Source organism: Babylonia areolata, chromosome 27 (genome assembly GCF_041734735.1).
Source record: "Babylonia areolata isolate BAREFJ2019XMU chromosome 27, ASM4173473v1, whole genome shotgun sequence".
Lineage (NCBI taxonomy): Eukaryota > Metazoa > Mollusca > Gastropoda > Neogastropoda > Buccinidae > Babylonia > Babylonia areolata.
The window spans coordinates 14,864,413-14,881,194 of record NC_134902.1 but is presented as its reverse complement, the minus strand read 5'-3'; the positions used below and the strand labels follow the sequence as shown (position 1 = coordinate 14,881,194).

The following is a 16,782-nucleotide window of genomic DNA, read 5'->3' as shown; positions in this document are numbered from 1 at the left end:
GCATTTACCCTCAGGCATCCCTGCCATTTCAAACCTGTTGCAACCAGTCGAAGAAGGCCTTCAAAAACAAAAAAACTACATTTGACCATCGTATGACTTGTCATCTTTACAAATACATTTGACCATCGTATGACTTGTCATCTTTACAGAACATATGTTGGGCTGGTCACTTTGACTGGATCGTTCGCATTAGGCATCCCTACCCTATGGAACACTACATCAGAAACCAAAACAGAACAATATATAACGATCTGCACATCTGTTTATTCACAGTGTTATTTTCATCAAAACAATTATTTTCTTAAAACTATTACTTTCATCAAAACTTTTTTTTTTTTTTTAAACAATATATGACCAATGGAGACATGAATGAACACATGCACATGACCAAAATTTGGTGAACACACACACGCTCTGACATATAAAAGCCTGACCACCTACATATAAAACAGCAGAAAATTTGCAGTTCAGAGTTCTCTTTTTATGAATCAACCTCTGACAGGTAGGCGTAATCTGGATGAAGTCAGACTGTACATCCAGTTCCTGCCAGGTGTAGGTCTTGCAGTCTAGAGGGCCCTAGTCCTGAGGTGCTGGAGCAATCCTGCTGTGCTAGACAGTTACACAGTCCACACAAAATACTCTGTGTTATCTCCTTGTAAGGTTTTCGTTTCAGTTTCACCCCCGAAAGCGGAGTATGGCTGCCTATATGGCGGGGTCAAAATGGTCATACACGTAAAAGCCCACTCGTGTGCACACGAGTGAACGTGGGAGTTGCAGCCCACAAACGCAGAAGAAGAAGAAGAAGAAGAGGTTTCAGTTTCTCAAGGAGGCATCCCTGCATTTGGTCAAATCCATGTATGCTACAAAACATCTGCTTGGCCTGACCAGCAGCATATCCCAATGCACTTATTCAGGCCGTGTGTGCATGCATACATATTTTTGGGTACCTATCAACTAGATTTTACACGCTCACTGAATAAATAAAACCAGTCTGGTTTGGGCAGTTTCTGTTCCAAATACTGCATCATTTGTCTAGGAAAATATAACTTCCAATGTCTTTGTTTCTGACAGTTGACAGTGTAAAAAGTAACCGGAATAATTTAAAATTGATTCTAAGAGCACCTTTTCAAATTCAGAAACATTTATCTATATGACTCGCCCAAGCACTGTGTCTTCATAAAGGCAACGACTACTCACAAGACAGATTTTATTGCTACCTGCCATCCTGCCTGGTTTCAGTTGTGGACACTAAGAATAAAATTAATGCCATTGTTCAAGACACGCACACACACACACAAACTAATGCCATTGTTCAAGACACGCACACACACACACAAACACATGGACAACTGAAAAGGGGTTAATACAGACTGCTCATGTGAGTGAGAAATGATAAAGCAAGATGTATATGATATATATGACATAAACGAGAAAAAAAAAACCTGGATCTTCAACAATAAAAAAACCACTGAACAACACTCAATCATACCCCAAACATGTGCATACACACTAACACACATTTTCATACATTTACCCTCTTCACCCCTCATAAACACACACACACCACACATACACATACTCACAACCTTGTTTCATACACATTCACACACACACTCAGTCACTTTTTACGCACACGCACTCATAACTGTTTTTCACACACACACACACACAGAAAGACAACAGATGCCACAGGCAGCCATCACTTCTGGCCAGTCCTGGTAGAAGGTCGTTCAAAGATCTGCTTGGTGCCACCCCCCTTGGAGGTGTGGAACTTGAGGCTCTGCATGCTGTCAGCCACCCAGGGGGAGTCGAACTGAGTGGTGTCCTGGTCCAGCAAGTGAGTGTACTTGGTGCGACCTGAGCGCCCAAAGTTCTTCACCTGTTCACACACAACGCCACATCATGTCAGGCATTGTACTATCTGGAATGCCAGGTACTTCAGTTTCCTGAAACACTGTTCACATACAATGCAACATCATGTTTGGCACTGTGTACTGATCATACGTATTGCCAAGCATTTCTACTGGAACAACTTTGGACATATTAGACTAAAATAATTTCAATTTGGGTGGGCAAAACGTGTACTAATCACATTATGGAACAGAAAAAAATATTGAATACATCATTACAGAAAAAAAACTTAAGGACTGAGAAAACACATTCACATTATACTAAGACCTTCAACAACAACTTGTTCTGATTTACATCAAGAGGAAAACATTGTAACAATACCATCCAAATCTGCTGAAGGTCATGACATGTTAGCCTTTATGTTCAATGTTTGGCAAAAACAAGGTAGTCACTAGAACAGTGCAGCACCAGTAAAGCTATTCCACGATTATTTACACAACCACCCCTCTAGCACCCCCATGGTCAAAGTCCTTGCAAAGGCACCATGGAGACATTTTATCGACTGAAAATGTTTTGCATTTACTCATAAACAAACAAGTACTCATGTCTGAACTGTTGTGTCTGAAAAACCTCAACGCATCAAACCACAAAATGAGATCTGCTGACTCTGACACAGAGGCAAGAAAGACATGCTAACAACTGTGTTGTGTGCTTGCCAGGACTGACCTGCATAACCTTGGGCAGGATGGTCTTGTCAAAGTGATCATCCAGGGTGGGCTGAGAGAAGTCCTGCTTGTAGGTCTGGTCCTCGTCGTTTGACTGGACAAACATGGCACTTCATCATTAACCAAATGCAATACCACATGCTCACTGATCATACAGTAACGATGCTGTGTGGCTGTTCAATAGCGCATAAGATTTGTAAGCTTATCTATTCACATCTCACCTCTGAACAACCAAGAGTGTTCACAAACTGTAGTAAACTGATAACAGACAACTAAAGATAAAATGCAGAGAACCATCTCCTCTTTCCTATTTCCCTGGAAACAGGGGAGGAATTCCTAAAGACCAGGACAAATTTTTGAACAGGTTGTCAGTTTGGGAGAGTTCCATTCATGTTAAGGATGTTTTGTGTATAACTGAACCTTGGGGTTGAGGCCAATGCACTGTACTGTGGAGCAAGACAGTGTCAGATCAGTGGCATTCTAAGCAAGTTGATCAACAATGTCATTTCCTCAAATGTTCACAAGCCAGAATGAGGTTATAATCTGTGGGAATTTTTTTTAAACATAAATCACAAAATTCAAACAGCACAGGATGATTAATGTTTCAGCCAGCAATGACCTTACTCCACTCTGAAAACGCCCTCTCCCCATCCTCTGTTGCCTGCTTACAACCCAGAAACTCCAGCCACACACTTTAAATCAAAGTGCCAAACAGGTGGCAAACTTTTCACCACTATGCCTAGCTCACAAAAAAAACAAAAAAAAACAAAAAACAAAAAAAATCCATATGATTTGCTCATTCTGGCGAAAAACAACCAAACACCCAAACATTAAACACTGATCACCAGAACATTGTCTACCAGACATATACCACCACCTATTTTCTTTTAATACAAATCAAACAATTAATGCAAACACGTTCTGAAAAGAACGACTAAAAGTCACACACACACACACACACACACACACACACACACACAGAGGGACAGTCGACTCACCACAAAGAAGGCTCCCCTGTGGTAGTACTTCTGCAGGAACTTGTACTTCCCTTTGGGGGCCTTGTTGGTCACGTGCTTGGGGTTCATCCTGAACTCCTGGCGCCGCTCCTCTTCCGTCATGTTGCGCACACGGTCCAGCTCCATCTTCTCCTTCTCTAGTCTGCACACAGTCACAAGGCACACATTGCTGCACTGGCTCAACATGTCTGCTGATAAGACTATTGTTCTTCCATTATAAAAATAGGTGTTTTCATCACACCATGCGGCACTGGCTAAACATGTCTGCCCGTAAGACTGTTATTCTTCTATCATAAAAATTGTTGTTTTCATCGAGTCATATGACCTGAAACCCCTCTCAACAAACGTCAATGATTCATGCAATGGTCTCATTAGAACGTAATTCAATGGATGCAATAGTCAGGGAGTTATGACCTGAACAGTGAACACAATGCATGGGATGCAATCATCCACAAACCACAGAGCATGGTGCAGCAATATGAGTTGTCTTTCGATTCACTGTGTCCTTCAGTTTACATCAAGCATAAAAACAGGAGGTATCAGGGAAATCCAACAGGCACACAGCAGCACCAGAGGACTTACATCATTCATCAAATGGCAGTCAAGAGGTTAAACATTTGTACTGCTGACAGGGGAACAAGTTGTACTGTGAGGAAAAACTCGGAAGTTCTTCACAGCAATCTGGCATCCCCATTCCATCTGGGAGCTTCACAAAATTCTTTTCACAGCAGGCTGCTGAACCACAAGTTTATGAACAGCATGCATACCCATACTTTTACTCACTCATACATTGATCTGTTTATGTGCATGCACACTAACACACACACACACACACAGCATGTCCTTATCAACAAGCGGTTTTGTGCGTGTGTGTCACTTACGCTTCTCTCTCCTCCCGGTTGCGTTTGATCCTCTTCAGCTCTCGGACCTTCCAGGCCTCATACTCCTCTTCGTCGTTTTCATCGTCTGTGTTGACATCGCCTAACATGTCCTCCACCTGTTTCTCCTCCTCCATCTCCCGTCGCATCTCTTGTTCTGCCATCTGTGAAGGAGGCATCGTTAATACATAATGGTAAATGTACACATTTCATCAAAGTATTTATTTTCATGTTTGAATGTTATCATTTCAAAGGTGGGGGGGGGGGGGGGGAAGGAGTAGAATGGTGGATTGGGGAACCGGGCAGATGGAGGCTGGAATCAAAGGTTGGGGGGCGGGGGGAAGGGGAGTAGAATGGTGGATTGGGGAACCGGGCAGATGGAGGATGGAATCAAAGGTTGTGGGGGGGGGGGGGTGGAAGGGGAGTAGAATGGTGGATTGGGGAACTGGGCAGATGGAGGCTGGAATCAAAGGTTGAGGGGGGGGGGGGAGAGGAGTAGAATGGTGGATTGGGGAACCAGGCAGATGGAGGCTGGAATCAAAGGTTGGGGGGGGGAGGGGGAAGGGGAGTAGAATGGTGGATTGGGGAACCGGGCAGATGGAGGCTGGAATCAAAGGTTGGGGGGGGGGGGGGGAGGGGAGTAGAATGGTGGATTGGGGAACCGGGCAGATGGAGGCTGGAATTAAAGGTTGGGGGGGGTGGGGGTGGAAGGGGAGTAGACTGGTGGATTGGGGAACTGGGCAGATGGAGGCTGGAATCAAAGGTTGTGGGGGGGGGGGGGGGAAGGGGAGTAGAATGGTGGATTGGGGAACCGGGCAGATGGAGGCTGCAATCAAAAGTGAATGTTTGAAGTAAATGGATGTACATCAGTGACAGCACCAAAATGTCATACACCGTCAAGTTCTCTTGGGGGCAATGTTTTATCCACCAAGCAGAAATTACTAATCAACACTATCGCACATGTACACAAACAGAAATACACCCCCTCTGTTCATTCATCTGATATCGCTTACAAAGGACAGATGTTATGCGAAAAAACAAATACAAACATACAATTTCTCTTTCTGCTGATTCTCTCAAAAACTGAAGATACGTTTCTCAAAAAATGTACATGCCTGTTTTGTTTTGTCTGTTAAAAAAAACAACGACATTCCATTTCAAACTGTGGTGTTTGTTGAAACTTGAATCACAGAAATCAATTCAACAATTACTACAGCTTTATGAAGGTCAATAAACAATGCTGAAGCTGGAAACTTGGTGAAATTCACAGCTTACAGAATAATCCAGACAGAGAAATGTTGATTCAATCTCCAAGGTGGGGATTAGTGTAAAGTGTCAATTTTGGTGTCAATGGATTTCTTTGTTTCAATTTTTTTGTTTAAAATTACTGGAAACGTTGCGCAGTTCTATGATCTGTTTTCTAAGGGAAATAACTCCTAACAGGAACAGCTTTAGAGCAGACAAACAGATGCTGGTCATATGCCTTGAATAACATTTTGCCATAATCATACTAGCCTGTGCTCAGAAAAAGCCAGCCTGTTACTTCAAACAATGTGTTAAGATGCGTGTACAGATACACTGATATCACATCTTTGTTCTGTGAGACAGTTTTATTTGTATCTATCCAAGTAAACATCAATCAAACTGCAAAATTCTAGCAAAGAGAAAAAAAAGCACCGTTTTATTAAAGACATAATAATAATAATAATTGGTTCTTAATGAGTTTAAGGAATCAATGTGCGTGTGGTGTGTGTGCACATGTCTGCTTGCCTCTCTCTGCCTCTCATGCTCTCACCCTGAGTGTCTGACGTCGTCTCTCCTCAGCCAGTTTTTTAACATCAACTTCCAGATCTTTCTGCCTCTGCTCCTCCCTCTCTCTTTCCTGAATGGTCACTCTCTCTTTCCTGTAAATAAATAAAAACTCTTCATTTCTGATTCAATTGACTAATGGCAGACTGATCTCTCACATCATTTTACATGAAGCAGATGGAACCACAAGCAAGTCTGCACACATCTTGATGTGGGTAATCAGAAAAATATCCACCCTTAAGGATCCCACCAGGTACTGATGCTGGCATCCAAACCAAGACTTTCACACTGAAATATCCAGAAACATCAAACACCTACTGCAATGTTTTAAGTCCATCAAGATCAAATATTTCAACGACATCAATACTATACCTTCACTTTAGACTAGATGCAGGTGACTTGCTATCCCTGCAAAAAGATGAATGCTGCTGATTATATTCTGAGAATGTGGAAGTGTAGAAATTAAGGGTTCCAATCCTGACTGAGTCAACTAACCTAAATACATTTGTGAGTCGTGTGAATGGTGCATGTACGTTTTACATTTGAAACTGCAGAAAAATTCAACCCAGCACTATGTTAAAATCAAACACATACTTTCTGACAAACACTGGCTTCAATCTGGGCCCAGTCTCTTCCTCAGAGTCTGTGCACTCCTCATACTCTGATGATTCTTCTTCCGTTTCACCTTCCGACTTCTCCTCCTCCACATCCATCACCTCCTGTTGATGGGAAGGCAATATTGTCAGATATATACACTAAAGGACAGCATATCAAAGAAACAGGTACAGAATAAAGTGATATAAAACACACATGGAAGAAAACATTTACTAAAAACAGCACGAGCAATCAGTTTAGTTTCACCAGATGCTGGCACAACTAATGAAAGTATGAATGGACTTAAAGCTAGCCTTGCTGGACAATATAAAATTCTTCTGGTTCTGGTTCTTGTAAAACCAATCCTCTCACAAACGTTTTAAATGATGCAGCCATCTGGTATGTCATGTCTTCAGTGTATGTAATACCCTCATGAACTACTGCATTGCAAAGTGTACAGCAGACGTGAAAGGAGACAGAGAGAAAAGGAAAGGAAATGTGAACAAGAACAGACAGAGAAACAAGAACAACAGACAGAGAAGGAGTAAGAAATAAAACGAGTGAGTGGAGCGATGGGTGTGTGAAGACTGAAAGATCAAGTCAATGAATAAGTCAATGTACATTTCTACCTGTGATGTGTGCCTTGGTGGTAGTTTCAAAGTATAACAATAACCAGATCAATCCAAACATAATGAATATTTCCTTGCTGTTTCAAAACTTTAAACTTTCGTTTTTGCTTCTTTTTTCTTTTTTGTTGTTGTAGTTTTTGTTGTTGTTTTTTTTCACCTCACTTTCCACGTACCTCCTCATCTCTTCTTTGAAGCGCCCTCTGCCTTCTGAACGCTCGTCTCCTTTCAATTTCCTGGAAAAACAGATTTATTGGAATAACATTTCATTTCTGCTAGTTTTCTATTACACTTACACTATTTTCTTTTGTTTCTTTCCATGTGAAACAAAATGGTATATAAAATATTTTTTTCATGTTTCTTTCACCTGATCATCCTAGTTTTATGCCAAATTTGTTCACTTAGAATATCAATATCATGAATATGTTAAATGACACTGAAAATAACAAGCAGGATATCATTATCATTTGTATGCCCATTAATAAAGACCATTTGTTTCACACAAGCCTGGCAATGAAAAGATGGTTCAGTAAATAGCAAATATGTATTCAGCGGGGGCAGAAAGAAATAAAACTTTTGAATAAAATACACAACAGCCCTGGGACACAATACCAATAAGGAGGAATTGGGATGAGGATAGGGTCATAACTAAATGTTCATTTCATACTCATCCTACAAGATCTGGAAACCTACAAGCTATGAAACACACACACACTCGTACTCATCCTTCATGCAATATAGTTAAGATCTGGAAACCTACAAGCTATGAAACACACACACACACTCGTACTCATCCATCATGCAATATAGTTGAGATCTGGAAACCTACAAGTTATGAAACACACACACACCTACACACATATAATCACACAGTGAAACAAACACAATCAAAACTTCCAGCAATATGAAAGATTACAGTGTGAAAGTAACTGAAACACATACCTGGAAACATCACCCCTCTTTTTGTCTCTTTGTGTGTGTGTGTGTTTGGTTTTGGGGTGTTTTTTTCCCAATATAGGCACAAGGGTAAAATCATAGCACCACCCAAAAACTTTACTTAGTCAGCTGTACATGAAATATTCAAATAAAAATTACACTCTGTCTTTGATTTGTCTCCAACAAGATGATTTTTTTGGGTGGAGCGGCTGGGGGTTGGGGGATAGTGGTCTTACATTTGCCTTTTAGTTTTATAGAATATTTAAATGTAAATCAAAATAAAGACAGAATAAATGAAAAAAAAAAAGTATCTTTCAATATCTACACATAGAAAAAAAAAATTTCAGATATTACCTCTTCATCTAACTCTTCTTCCTCCTCTTCATCATCGTCACTGCCTTTGTCATCACGGGCAGCCGTTGCTTCTTGGTCAGAGTCTTCAGCCAAAATCTCAGGTTCAATCACCTGGCGCCGATGGCGGGTGACTCTGCACAACAACAAATGTTACCAGCTGTAAAATCTTCACACACTTTTTTTACAAACACTTCAGATTTATTTTTATATTCAACAGCATTAAAACTGTACAACAGGACTCTTTACTCCAAGATCTGTGCATGCATGAATGCGTGTGTGTGACTGTGTGTGTGCAATGTTACAGTTCACTCTCTGCATCCACAAACGTTGAAATGCACAGAATCGCTATTCTAAAAATAAATTATAAAAATCAGAACTTGCTTGAACCTGGGTTCTGACCTGTAAAATGCAGACAGAAACATACATAAAATGTCAACATGGGATTGGCAGCTGGAAAGAATTTATACCCCTTGTGGAGGTTTTTTCCCTTTATTATACCTGGCAGAGATGAGAAACAATTCCCTCTTAAATTAATCTGTCACTGGAAAACACTCAGACACTGCATTTTCTAAAAAAAGAAAATCCTTTGATTCAATTTGCGCTGATACACTGCACATTATACTTGGTGTGGAATGACTAAAAATAACTATCAAGTTCTACATAAACAGGTAAGGCAGACTATGAACAGCAACAACAATCCAGTGTACCTGTCAAGATCTTCATCACTGTCATCAAGAGCTGTTCGCTCCCTCTGCTGAAGACGTCGCAGCCGACGGTCTTGAATCTCCTGCTCCTCATCCTCCTCCTCCTCTTCTCTTTCTTCCTCTTCATCTATCCTTGGCTGAGCTGTTGTTTTGGCCTGGAAACCAAAGTCGTCCTCTTCATCACTGCTGCTGTCAGGAGCGTAGTCAGGTCGCTTGCCCGTCACATAGCGAGTGACCTTCACTTTTTCCATGGTCACCTCACCTGAAATGAAATCATTATGATTATATTCGTAGAATTTTATATAAAATTAATACAGTATACTCAACACAAATAGAAATACAAAATTTTCCTTATTACATTATTACACAAAAGATCTGAGAAGTTTCTGCTGACAGTCCATACTACAGAGTAAAATCTCTCTCTCTCTCTCTCTCTCTCTCTCTCACACTCACACACACACACACACATACACACACACGCGCACGCACTCATGCGTGTACACAAACACATAAAAGATTGCACACAAGCATGTACAAGTTCACCTGCACATACCCATATGTGCATATGAAATCATCAGTCAGGAAATGAAAACTGGAAATTTAAAGATCAAATCAAAGAGAACTCATTTTGTCGTAGCAGTAACTAATTTATACATTCTATTTCAAGCAACCTGAATGATTCTTCTAATATAGCATGCCATTAATTCTATTAGCATTATATTTACACTAATTACAGTCCATGGAACTGACTGACTTTCTTTTTTTCTTTTCATAATTAAATCAAATACATCAGAGTCAGACTCATAATTGAAGAATGCTTGTCCAGATTGTACAGAAGAGCCGTGTGTGTGTGTGTGTGTGTGTGTGTGTGTAAGAGTTTAGTGCAATGCTCAGCATGTCACATGAAAAGATAAAGCCCCAAGTCCTCAAATTCACACCTGGAGGAGGAATGTTTTTCTGCTGTCTACCTCCTACCACCCACCCATCTACTAAAATCATTGTGTAATATATGTGCCTGTGGGTGGGTGTTTACTCTCTGTGTGTGCATGTGTAAGTGTGTGTGTGAGCTCAGGGTATGTGAACATATGTGTATGTGAAGGGCACATTTTGTGCCGTGTGTGTGTGTCTGTGTGTGTGTGTGTGTGTGTGTGTCAGATTGTTCGAACAGATCTGCAATTTGTAGTATTGTCTTGTTGTGAATATACATGTTGTTTTTTCATGTCTAGACTAGAGGTATGTCATTATGCACTAGTGGTATGTACTGTTTCATGTGAGGCATTTAGAGCCCATTATAATTTATATGGGGTATTTGTATTTTTGCCATATAAGTACTATTAAAAAGTATTATTATCATGAGGTGACATGGTCTACAACCATCTAGTTAGCATTGCCAAAACCTTTGAAACAGCACTGACATGAAATTAAGTATCATTTACCCAACCAAACATGGAAGATGTGAAATGGAACTCATGTTAATTATGACATGCAACACTCTCCAGTGTCAAAAGTAAGTGTGTTTATTATATAATACGAGTGAGTGTATTTGAAATGAAACAGCGATGTAGTAGCAGTACTAGTAGTATTTGTTGTACTTGTATGTTGTAGTGATAGCAGTACTAGTTTTGTTGAAATATTAGAAACTGGAAATAAATAATAATGCCTCTTACTACTAGTAGTCTTAGCATATTTGCATCCCATAATAAATCATTTGCTGAGACTGAGAGTGAGACACTTACTGTTAGACTTGTTAGTGTTACACTTTAGTTTTGAGGTTTATACCAAAGATGCAATGTCGCTCGCTGTGCACTGCAAATGATGAAATATTTCACTCATCAAAATCATCGAGAGCCATTAATGATTTTTTTTTTTAACTGATTACTACTATTAGATAAATGATTATGAAGATTATGATTATTAGAGAGCGTAAATACAACAATATGCTATTCTGAGTGAATCAAAATTATCTTTAAGAGATCAGAACTTCGTTATGATTCAGAATCATCAACCCTGAATAGAAAATTAATTGTCTGGTATCATAATGCACACTATTTTATTATTGTCCATGTCGACGCTGTAACATCTAAATCCTGGAAAGTCAGGCTTTCGTGGAGTAGAAAATGAACAGAAAAAGGACTTACCTTTGTCATTTTTAACAGGTATAGCACCTGCAGTTGACAGAATAGGCACCTTTGGTGCTTTGTTTGACATCTTGATATTTTTTAGCGCAATCTACCAGAGTGAAAATAAAATTTATCTATCTGAACAGTAACTTCGTTCTTCGCTTTCTTAAGACTCGGAAAGCTAACTTCCGGAAACGAGAATACATTTACCATAGTTATGTCCCTTGGAAATTTTATGTGGTGGTGCAAAATTATTCCATACCAGATCTGCCCCGGACTATTTTGTGGTACACTATTTCACAAGGCTAGAAATGGCTGCGTCTTCCATAGCCTCATTCAAAACACTGACTAGGGCTCTGCCGGTCGGGGCTTGATCCCGGGGGCCGCTTCGGTAGCCGGAAAGGCCTGGTCCTGATGACTGAAAAAGTTGATGGCTCCCCCCCCCACCCCGCCAACCCACCCACCCACCCACCACTGGGCCCACCATTCTACCCCCTCCATTCCATCACCTAGGAAGATGGGTCATGCTGCTGCGCTCCTCCCCATTATGGTGTCAGAATGGTCAACGAGATGACTGTGGATTCCTAACAGGAAGAAGAAGAAGAAGAAGAAGAAGAAGAACACTTTATGCGGTTCCCTGTTTCTTTAATCAAATATACTGACCGCCTTCCAGGAAACAAAACGTGTTCTGGGTTTTAGGTTGCCCTGACCTCTGAGTCCCCCACAACGGCCTCATTTTTCACTGGCTCAGTCTTTGTTACAACTTAATAACGAACTTAATAACTACCTTTCTCGCCGTTACAATCAGTCAGGGTTTCCCATGTTTTGGTTTGGTAGTTGAATGGTTAGACTGATGGATTTTCGCCTGATCATCCCGGTTTTCAAGTTGATCCCCGTAAACGTTTAGGCACACATCAAGTCATGTTTAAATGAAAGGTGGGGTCAAAATACTTACGATGTGAGCCTGCAGGTATTCAGCCCTTTCTTGTGCATGCGCATGCAGAAGATCATGTACGAACATTATGTAAAGATCCTGCAACGGCTCAGTCGCCAATATTTTCTTCCTCTCCATTAGGCCTTGAGTGGTGGTCTCAGGGACGCTAGTCATTCGGACTGATGAGACCGGCGATAAACCGCCGGTGACCGCGCGCGGACTGGGTCCCGGCCGTGTGCAGCATGCACTTCACTGACGTAAAAGAACCCACGGCAACAAAACTTGAGGTTTGTTCCTGGTAAAATTCTGTAGAAAAATCCACTTCGATAGGAAAAACAAATCAAACTGCATGCAGGAAAAAATACCAAAAAAAAAAAGAAAAGAAAAAAAAAAGGATGACGCTTTCAGTCGGTAGCGACGCGCTCTTTCTGGCGGGAGAGCAGCCCGAATTTCACACAGAAAAATCTGTTGTGACAAAAACTGAAGAGACTCAATACAATACAATACAATACAATACAATACAACACAGTACAATACAATACAAATACAACTATAATAGAATGTTAGTCAAGTAATGTCACGTTCAGTTACTCAGTAGAGGAGTGCAATATTTTTTTAAGCAATGAAAAGAAAAAAAACAACAATGCAAATTGAACAACGGAATCAAGTTATAGACTGAAGAAAATACATGCACTGAGGTGAACCTGATCGAGACTGAGAGGGAAGTCAGTGACACGACGGAGGTGTCTATTTGTCATATTAGACCTCTGAATGGATTTGTATCAGTCACGGCTGTGTTTTTGGGTTGTGTGTGTGTGGTGGTAATGTGTGTGTGCGTGTGTCGTCAGTAGTGTGTGTTTGTGTGTGTGTGTGTGTGTGTGTGTGTGTGTGTGTGTGTGTGTGTGTGTGTGTGTGTGTCAGTTTCTTTATTCCGTGGAGCTTGAACAACATCTATTGTGCGGGCTGGGCAACGAACCAAGAATGACTGAATTTCTCTTTTGCATACCTCACCGTATTCGAAGGTTGATGGAGCGTAGGGCCGACAGTGTCATGCGGTCCCTTCCTGAGCCTTTCGCTTCTCCATTGATAATCTGATTCAGTCTCTCGTCATTACAGTTTGTCTCCGGTCAAACGAGCATGATTTTTGACGATGCCTTTAACCCCGCTTTCACCGCCAGTCAATTTAGAGTGCAAAATTCCCTTAGTGTGCTATAAATACAGAAAATATGGTGTCTAAGAATAGCCGGGGATTCCCCCCTGTGATGTGTAGAAAATAGCCTATCCTACCACCGAACATTAAGAACAGTGGGTTCATGGATACCAGACCCATGATCTGGTCACCCTTCAGTGACATGGGTCCTCTACTTAGCTGTTGCATAAATGCGAGTTTGGCAGTGAAAGGGTTAATTGCCACTGTGGCTGACTTGTCTTATGTCACAGCAGTGTTATGGCGACCCCGTATTTCACTTGCTGTATACATGTAGCAGGTCTTAGTTTTCTTTATTTCATTCATTCATTCATTTTGCCCATCGCTCCTGGTGGAGCATAGGCCATCGACGACCCCTCGCCATCGCACTCTGTTCTGGGCTGTTCTGGCCATTCCAGTCCAATTGGTCCCTTGCTGCTTCAGCTCTGCCTCGGTATCTCGCCTCCAGTTTTTGCGAGGCCAGCCTCTCTTCCTCTTTCCCTGCGGGTTCCAGGTCAGGGCTTGGCGTGTGATGCTGGACGCTGGCTTCCTGAGGGTGTGTCCGATCCAGCCCCACTTCCTCAGCAGTATCTACTTGGCCACTGGTTTCTGTCCCGCTCGCTCCCACAGATCTTCGTTTCGGATCTTCTCCTGCCATCGGATCTTAGTTTTCTTTAGGGGTTCATTTATTCTCCGACGGTATGTGGCCTTGCCATATGAGACTGGTATCACTTGCTGACGACTAACATCAGTGTAGGTTTGGCCCTTTTCGGTGCCCCTGTGTTTGGACCTGACATTCTCTTGCCATGACAAACTAAGGTTTCCGCGGTTATTCTCTTCCAGCACACACACACACACACACACACACACACACACACACACACACACACACACTGTGACATTGACATAGATAGGTCTACTGACGCAGACACACAGAGAGACACACACAGAGACACACAGACACACACACACACACACACACTGCACACAGACATCAGTTGTGACACACTGACAGACACAGTGACACACACATGGCAGACACAGACAGACACAGACATACACACACACATTAACACACATATACCGATGCCGTGTGCACGCACGCACGCCACACTCACACCGACACACACACACACACACACACACACACACACACACACACACACACACACACATGTATGAATGATAGTCAGTTGTGTCCGACTATGACCATCAGAACAGCAGAAGAGGTGACTGCGGTCCCGACTATCTGGGCTAGAATTTGATTATAATGGAAAGCGTCTTACCCAAGTTACATCCCCACTCTCTCGGCCAAGAGGGTTTTAGGACAGTCGGTGGAATTGGGGATGATTCCAAAAGTCCAGCTAGCCTCCTAGGCTGCAGCACTAAGAGCCAGTATAATTTTGCCTCCTAGTTTGAGAGTCATAGTCCTTCACAAAAGACTAAGCAGTAAATGATTTCCCATTGCACCAGAGAAAAATATAGCTCTCACTTTGCTGTTGGCCTAACTGTAAACTTATGTCAATCTGTGCGCGCGCAGATAAAGAGACAGACAAACAGACAGAACGGCAGGCAAACAGACAAACAGTACTTGATAGTGACGGAGACAGACATCAAGAACAACAGACAAACAGAGAATGAAAGAGACCAAACGCAAACCCATATCTTGTGCTTTATTTACTAATTGCAAGTTTACATGTGTGTGTGTGTGTGTGTGTGTGTGTGTGTGTGTGTGTGTGTGTGTGTGTGTGTGTGTGTGAACTACAGCCGTGTCTGTCTGTGTGTGTCTCAGTGTCTGTCTGTCCGTGTGTCTGTGTGTGCGTCCGTGCGTGTGTGCGTGCTTCGATTTACTATGATAAGATATTCACTGACCAAAAATGGCTCAACCTTAAGAAAAAAAAAACCTTCGAAATATTTCTCTCTCTCTCTCTCTCTCTCTCTCTCTCTCTCTCTCTCCACTTTATAAACATGTCGTGCAGTTCAATAATTTTTTGCGTTGATTTTGTTCACTGAACTGTTTCTAGATCCTAGTTTCGAGATTCTAGATTTCTATATCCAAAATAATCACAATCACCATCACCACCCGCCTCACTGAGCTTTCGCAAACATGAAAATATTTTACTGTTATCCGAACAACAAAATCCAGTGTCTTAAAAAGATATACAGATAGCCATAAATACTATCGACGAATTTGAAAGCTTTTCAGGACTAAAACTTAATGATAAAAAAAATAAATCAGAAGGAATATGGTTGGGTTCAAGGAAAAAAGAAGTTGGAGCCTATAATAGCATACTATGAAATCTGATAAAATAAAAATTCTGGGCATATATATTTCAGCAGACAGAGAAATTTCGGAAATTGAAAAGAATTGGAAAGCTAGAATAGACACAGTAATTAGAACTATTAAAAGATGGGAACGTAGGAACCCACTGTGTTTCATAGTCTCCTTCTTCTTCTTCTTCTTTGCGTTCGACAGCTACGCAGTCAGGGTCGAAGTCCGAGGGATGCCACAAACTCGGACGTCCGGTGAAGATCGGCTGCCGTCCCCCAGAGCTTGGTGTTGAGGTCAGCACCCCCAGGCCAGGACTGCTGCCGCATCTTCTCATACAGGGGGCAGTCTTGGAGAATATGGGATGGGGTCTGGTCAGCCTGGCCGCAATCACATAGGGATGTGGCTGCCACTCCAATCCTCTTCAGGTGTGCTCGGAGGCCGCAGTGTCCTGTGCGAAGGCGGTAGATGGTAGTCTGGTGTCTTCTCTCCAGTGTCCTGATGGGATCTTGGTGTGCCTGGTAGCTTCCGTTCAGGGTGACCCAGCCTCTTCGGAATCTGCTGCGGAGGAGAGTTTTTGTTTCCTCATATGTGGCAGGAATAGTTGGCTGTGTGAGCTGGCTTCCTTCCTTAGCGAGGTGGTCTGCACGCTCGTTGCCTGGGAGGCCTACATGTGCAGGCACCCACTGGAGGGTCGTTGGGGCTGTTTGGGTAAGGGTTGTGAGGGAGGCCTTAAGGGACTGGATAAGTGGACCAGGATCAGGGGAGTCAAGGGCCTGG

The 16,782-nt window shown here is 42.0% G+C and overlaps 1 protein-coding gene across 1 annotated transcript; it reads right to left on the bottom strand.

Annotated features, from left to right (window-relative positions):
* Window positions 1-244: 244 nt before the first annotated feature.
* LOC143300968 (microfibrillar-associated protein 1-like) lies at window positions 245-11,793 on the bottom strand. The gene is made up of 10 exons (XM_076614923.1): window positions 11,632-11,793; window positions 9,497-9,755; window positions 8,790-8,922; window positions 7,676-7,735; window positions 6,874-6,998; window positions 6,266-6,374; window positions 4,474-4,634; window positions 3,575-3,734; window positions 2,578-2,670; window positions 245-1,879 (listed from the first exon to the last, which is right to left on the bottom strand). Exons 1-10 carry the CDS (start codon window positions 11,699-11,701, stop codon window positions 1,700-1,702), a joined length of 1,350 nt encoding a protein of 449 aa, XP_076471038.1. The 5' UTR covers window positions 11,702-11,793; the 3' UTR covers window positions 245-1,699.
* Between the last annotated feature and the right edge of the window lie 4,989 nt (window positions 11,794-16,782).

Excerpts from the sequence above, each read along its gene's own strand:
- LOC143300968 (XM_076614923.1), bottom strand. The coding sequence starts at position 11,701 with ATGTCAAACAAAGCACCAAAGGTGCCTATTCTGTCAACTGCAGGTGCT. Across the intron at positions 6,375-6,873 it reads AAGCCAGTGTTTGTCAGAAA|GAAAGAGAGAGTGACCATTC; the intron begins GTATGTGTTTGA and ends ATTTATTTACAG. Across the intron at positions 4,635-6,265 it reads GACGACGTCAGACACTCAGG|ATGGCAGAACAAGAGATGCG; the intron begins GTGAGAGCATGA and ends CCTCCTTCACAG.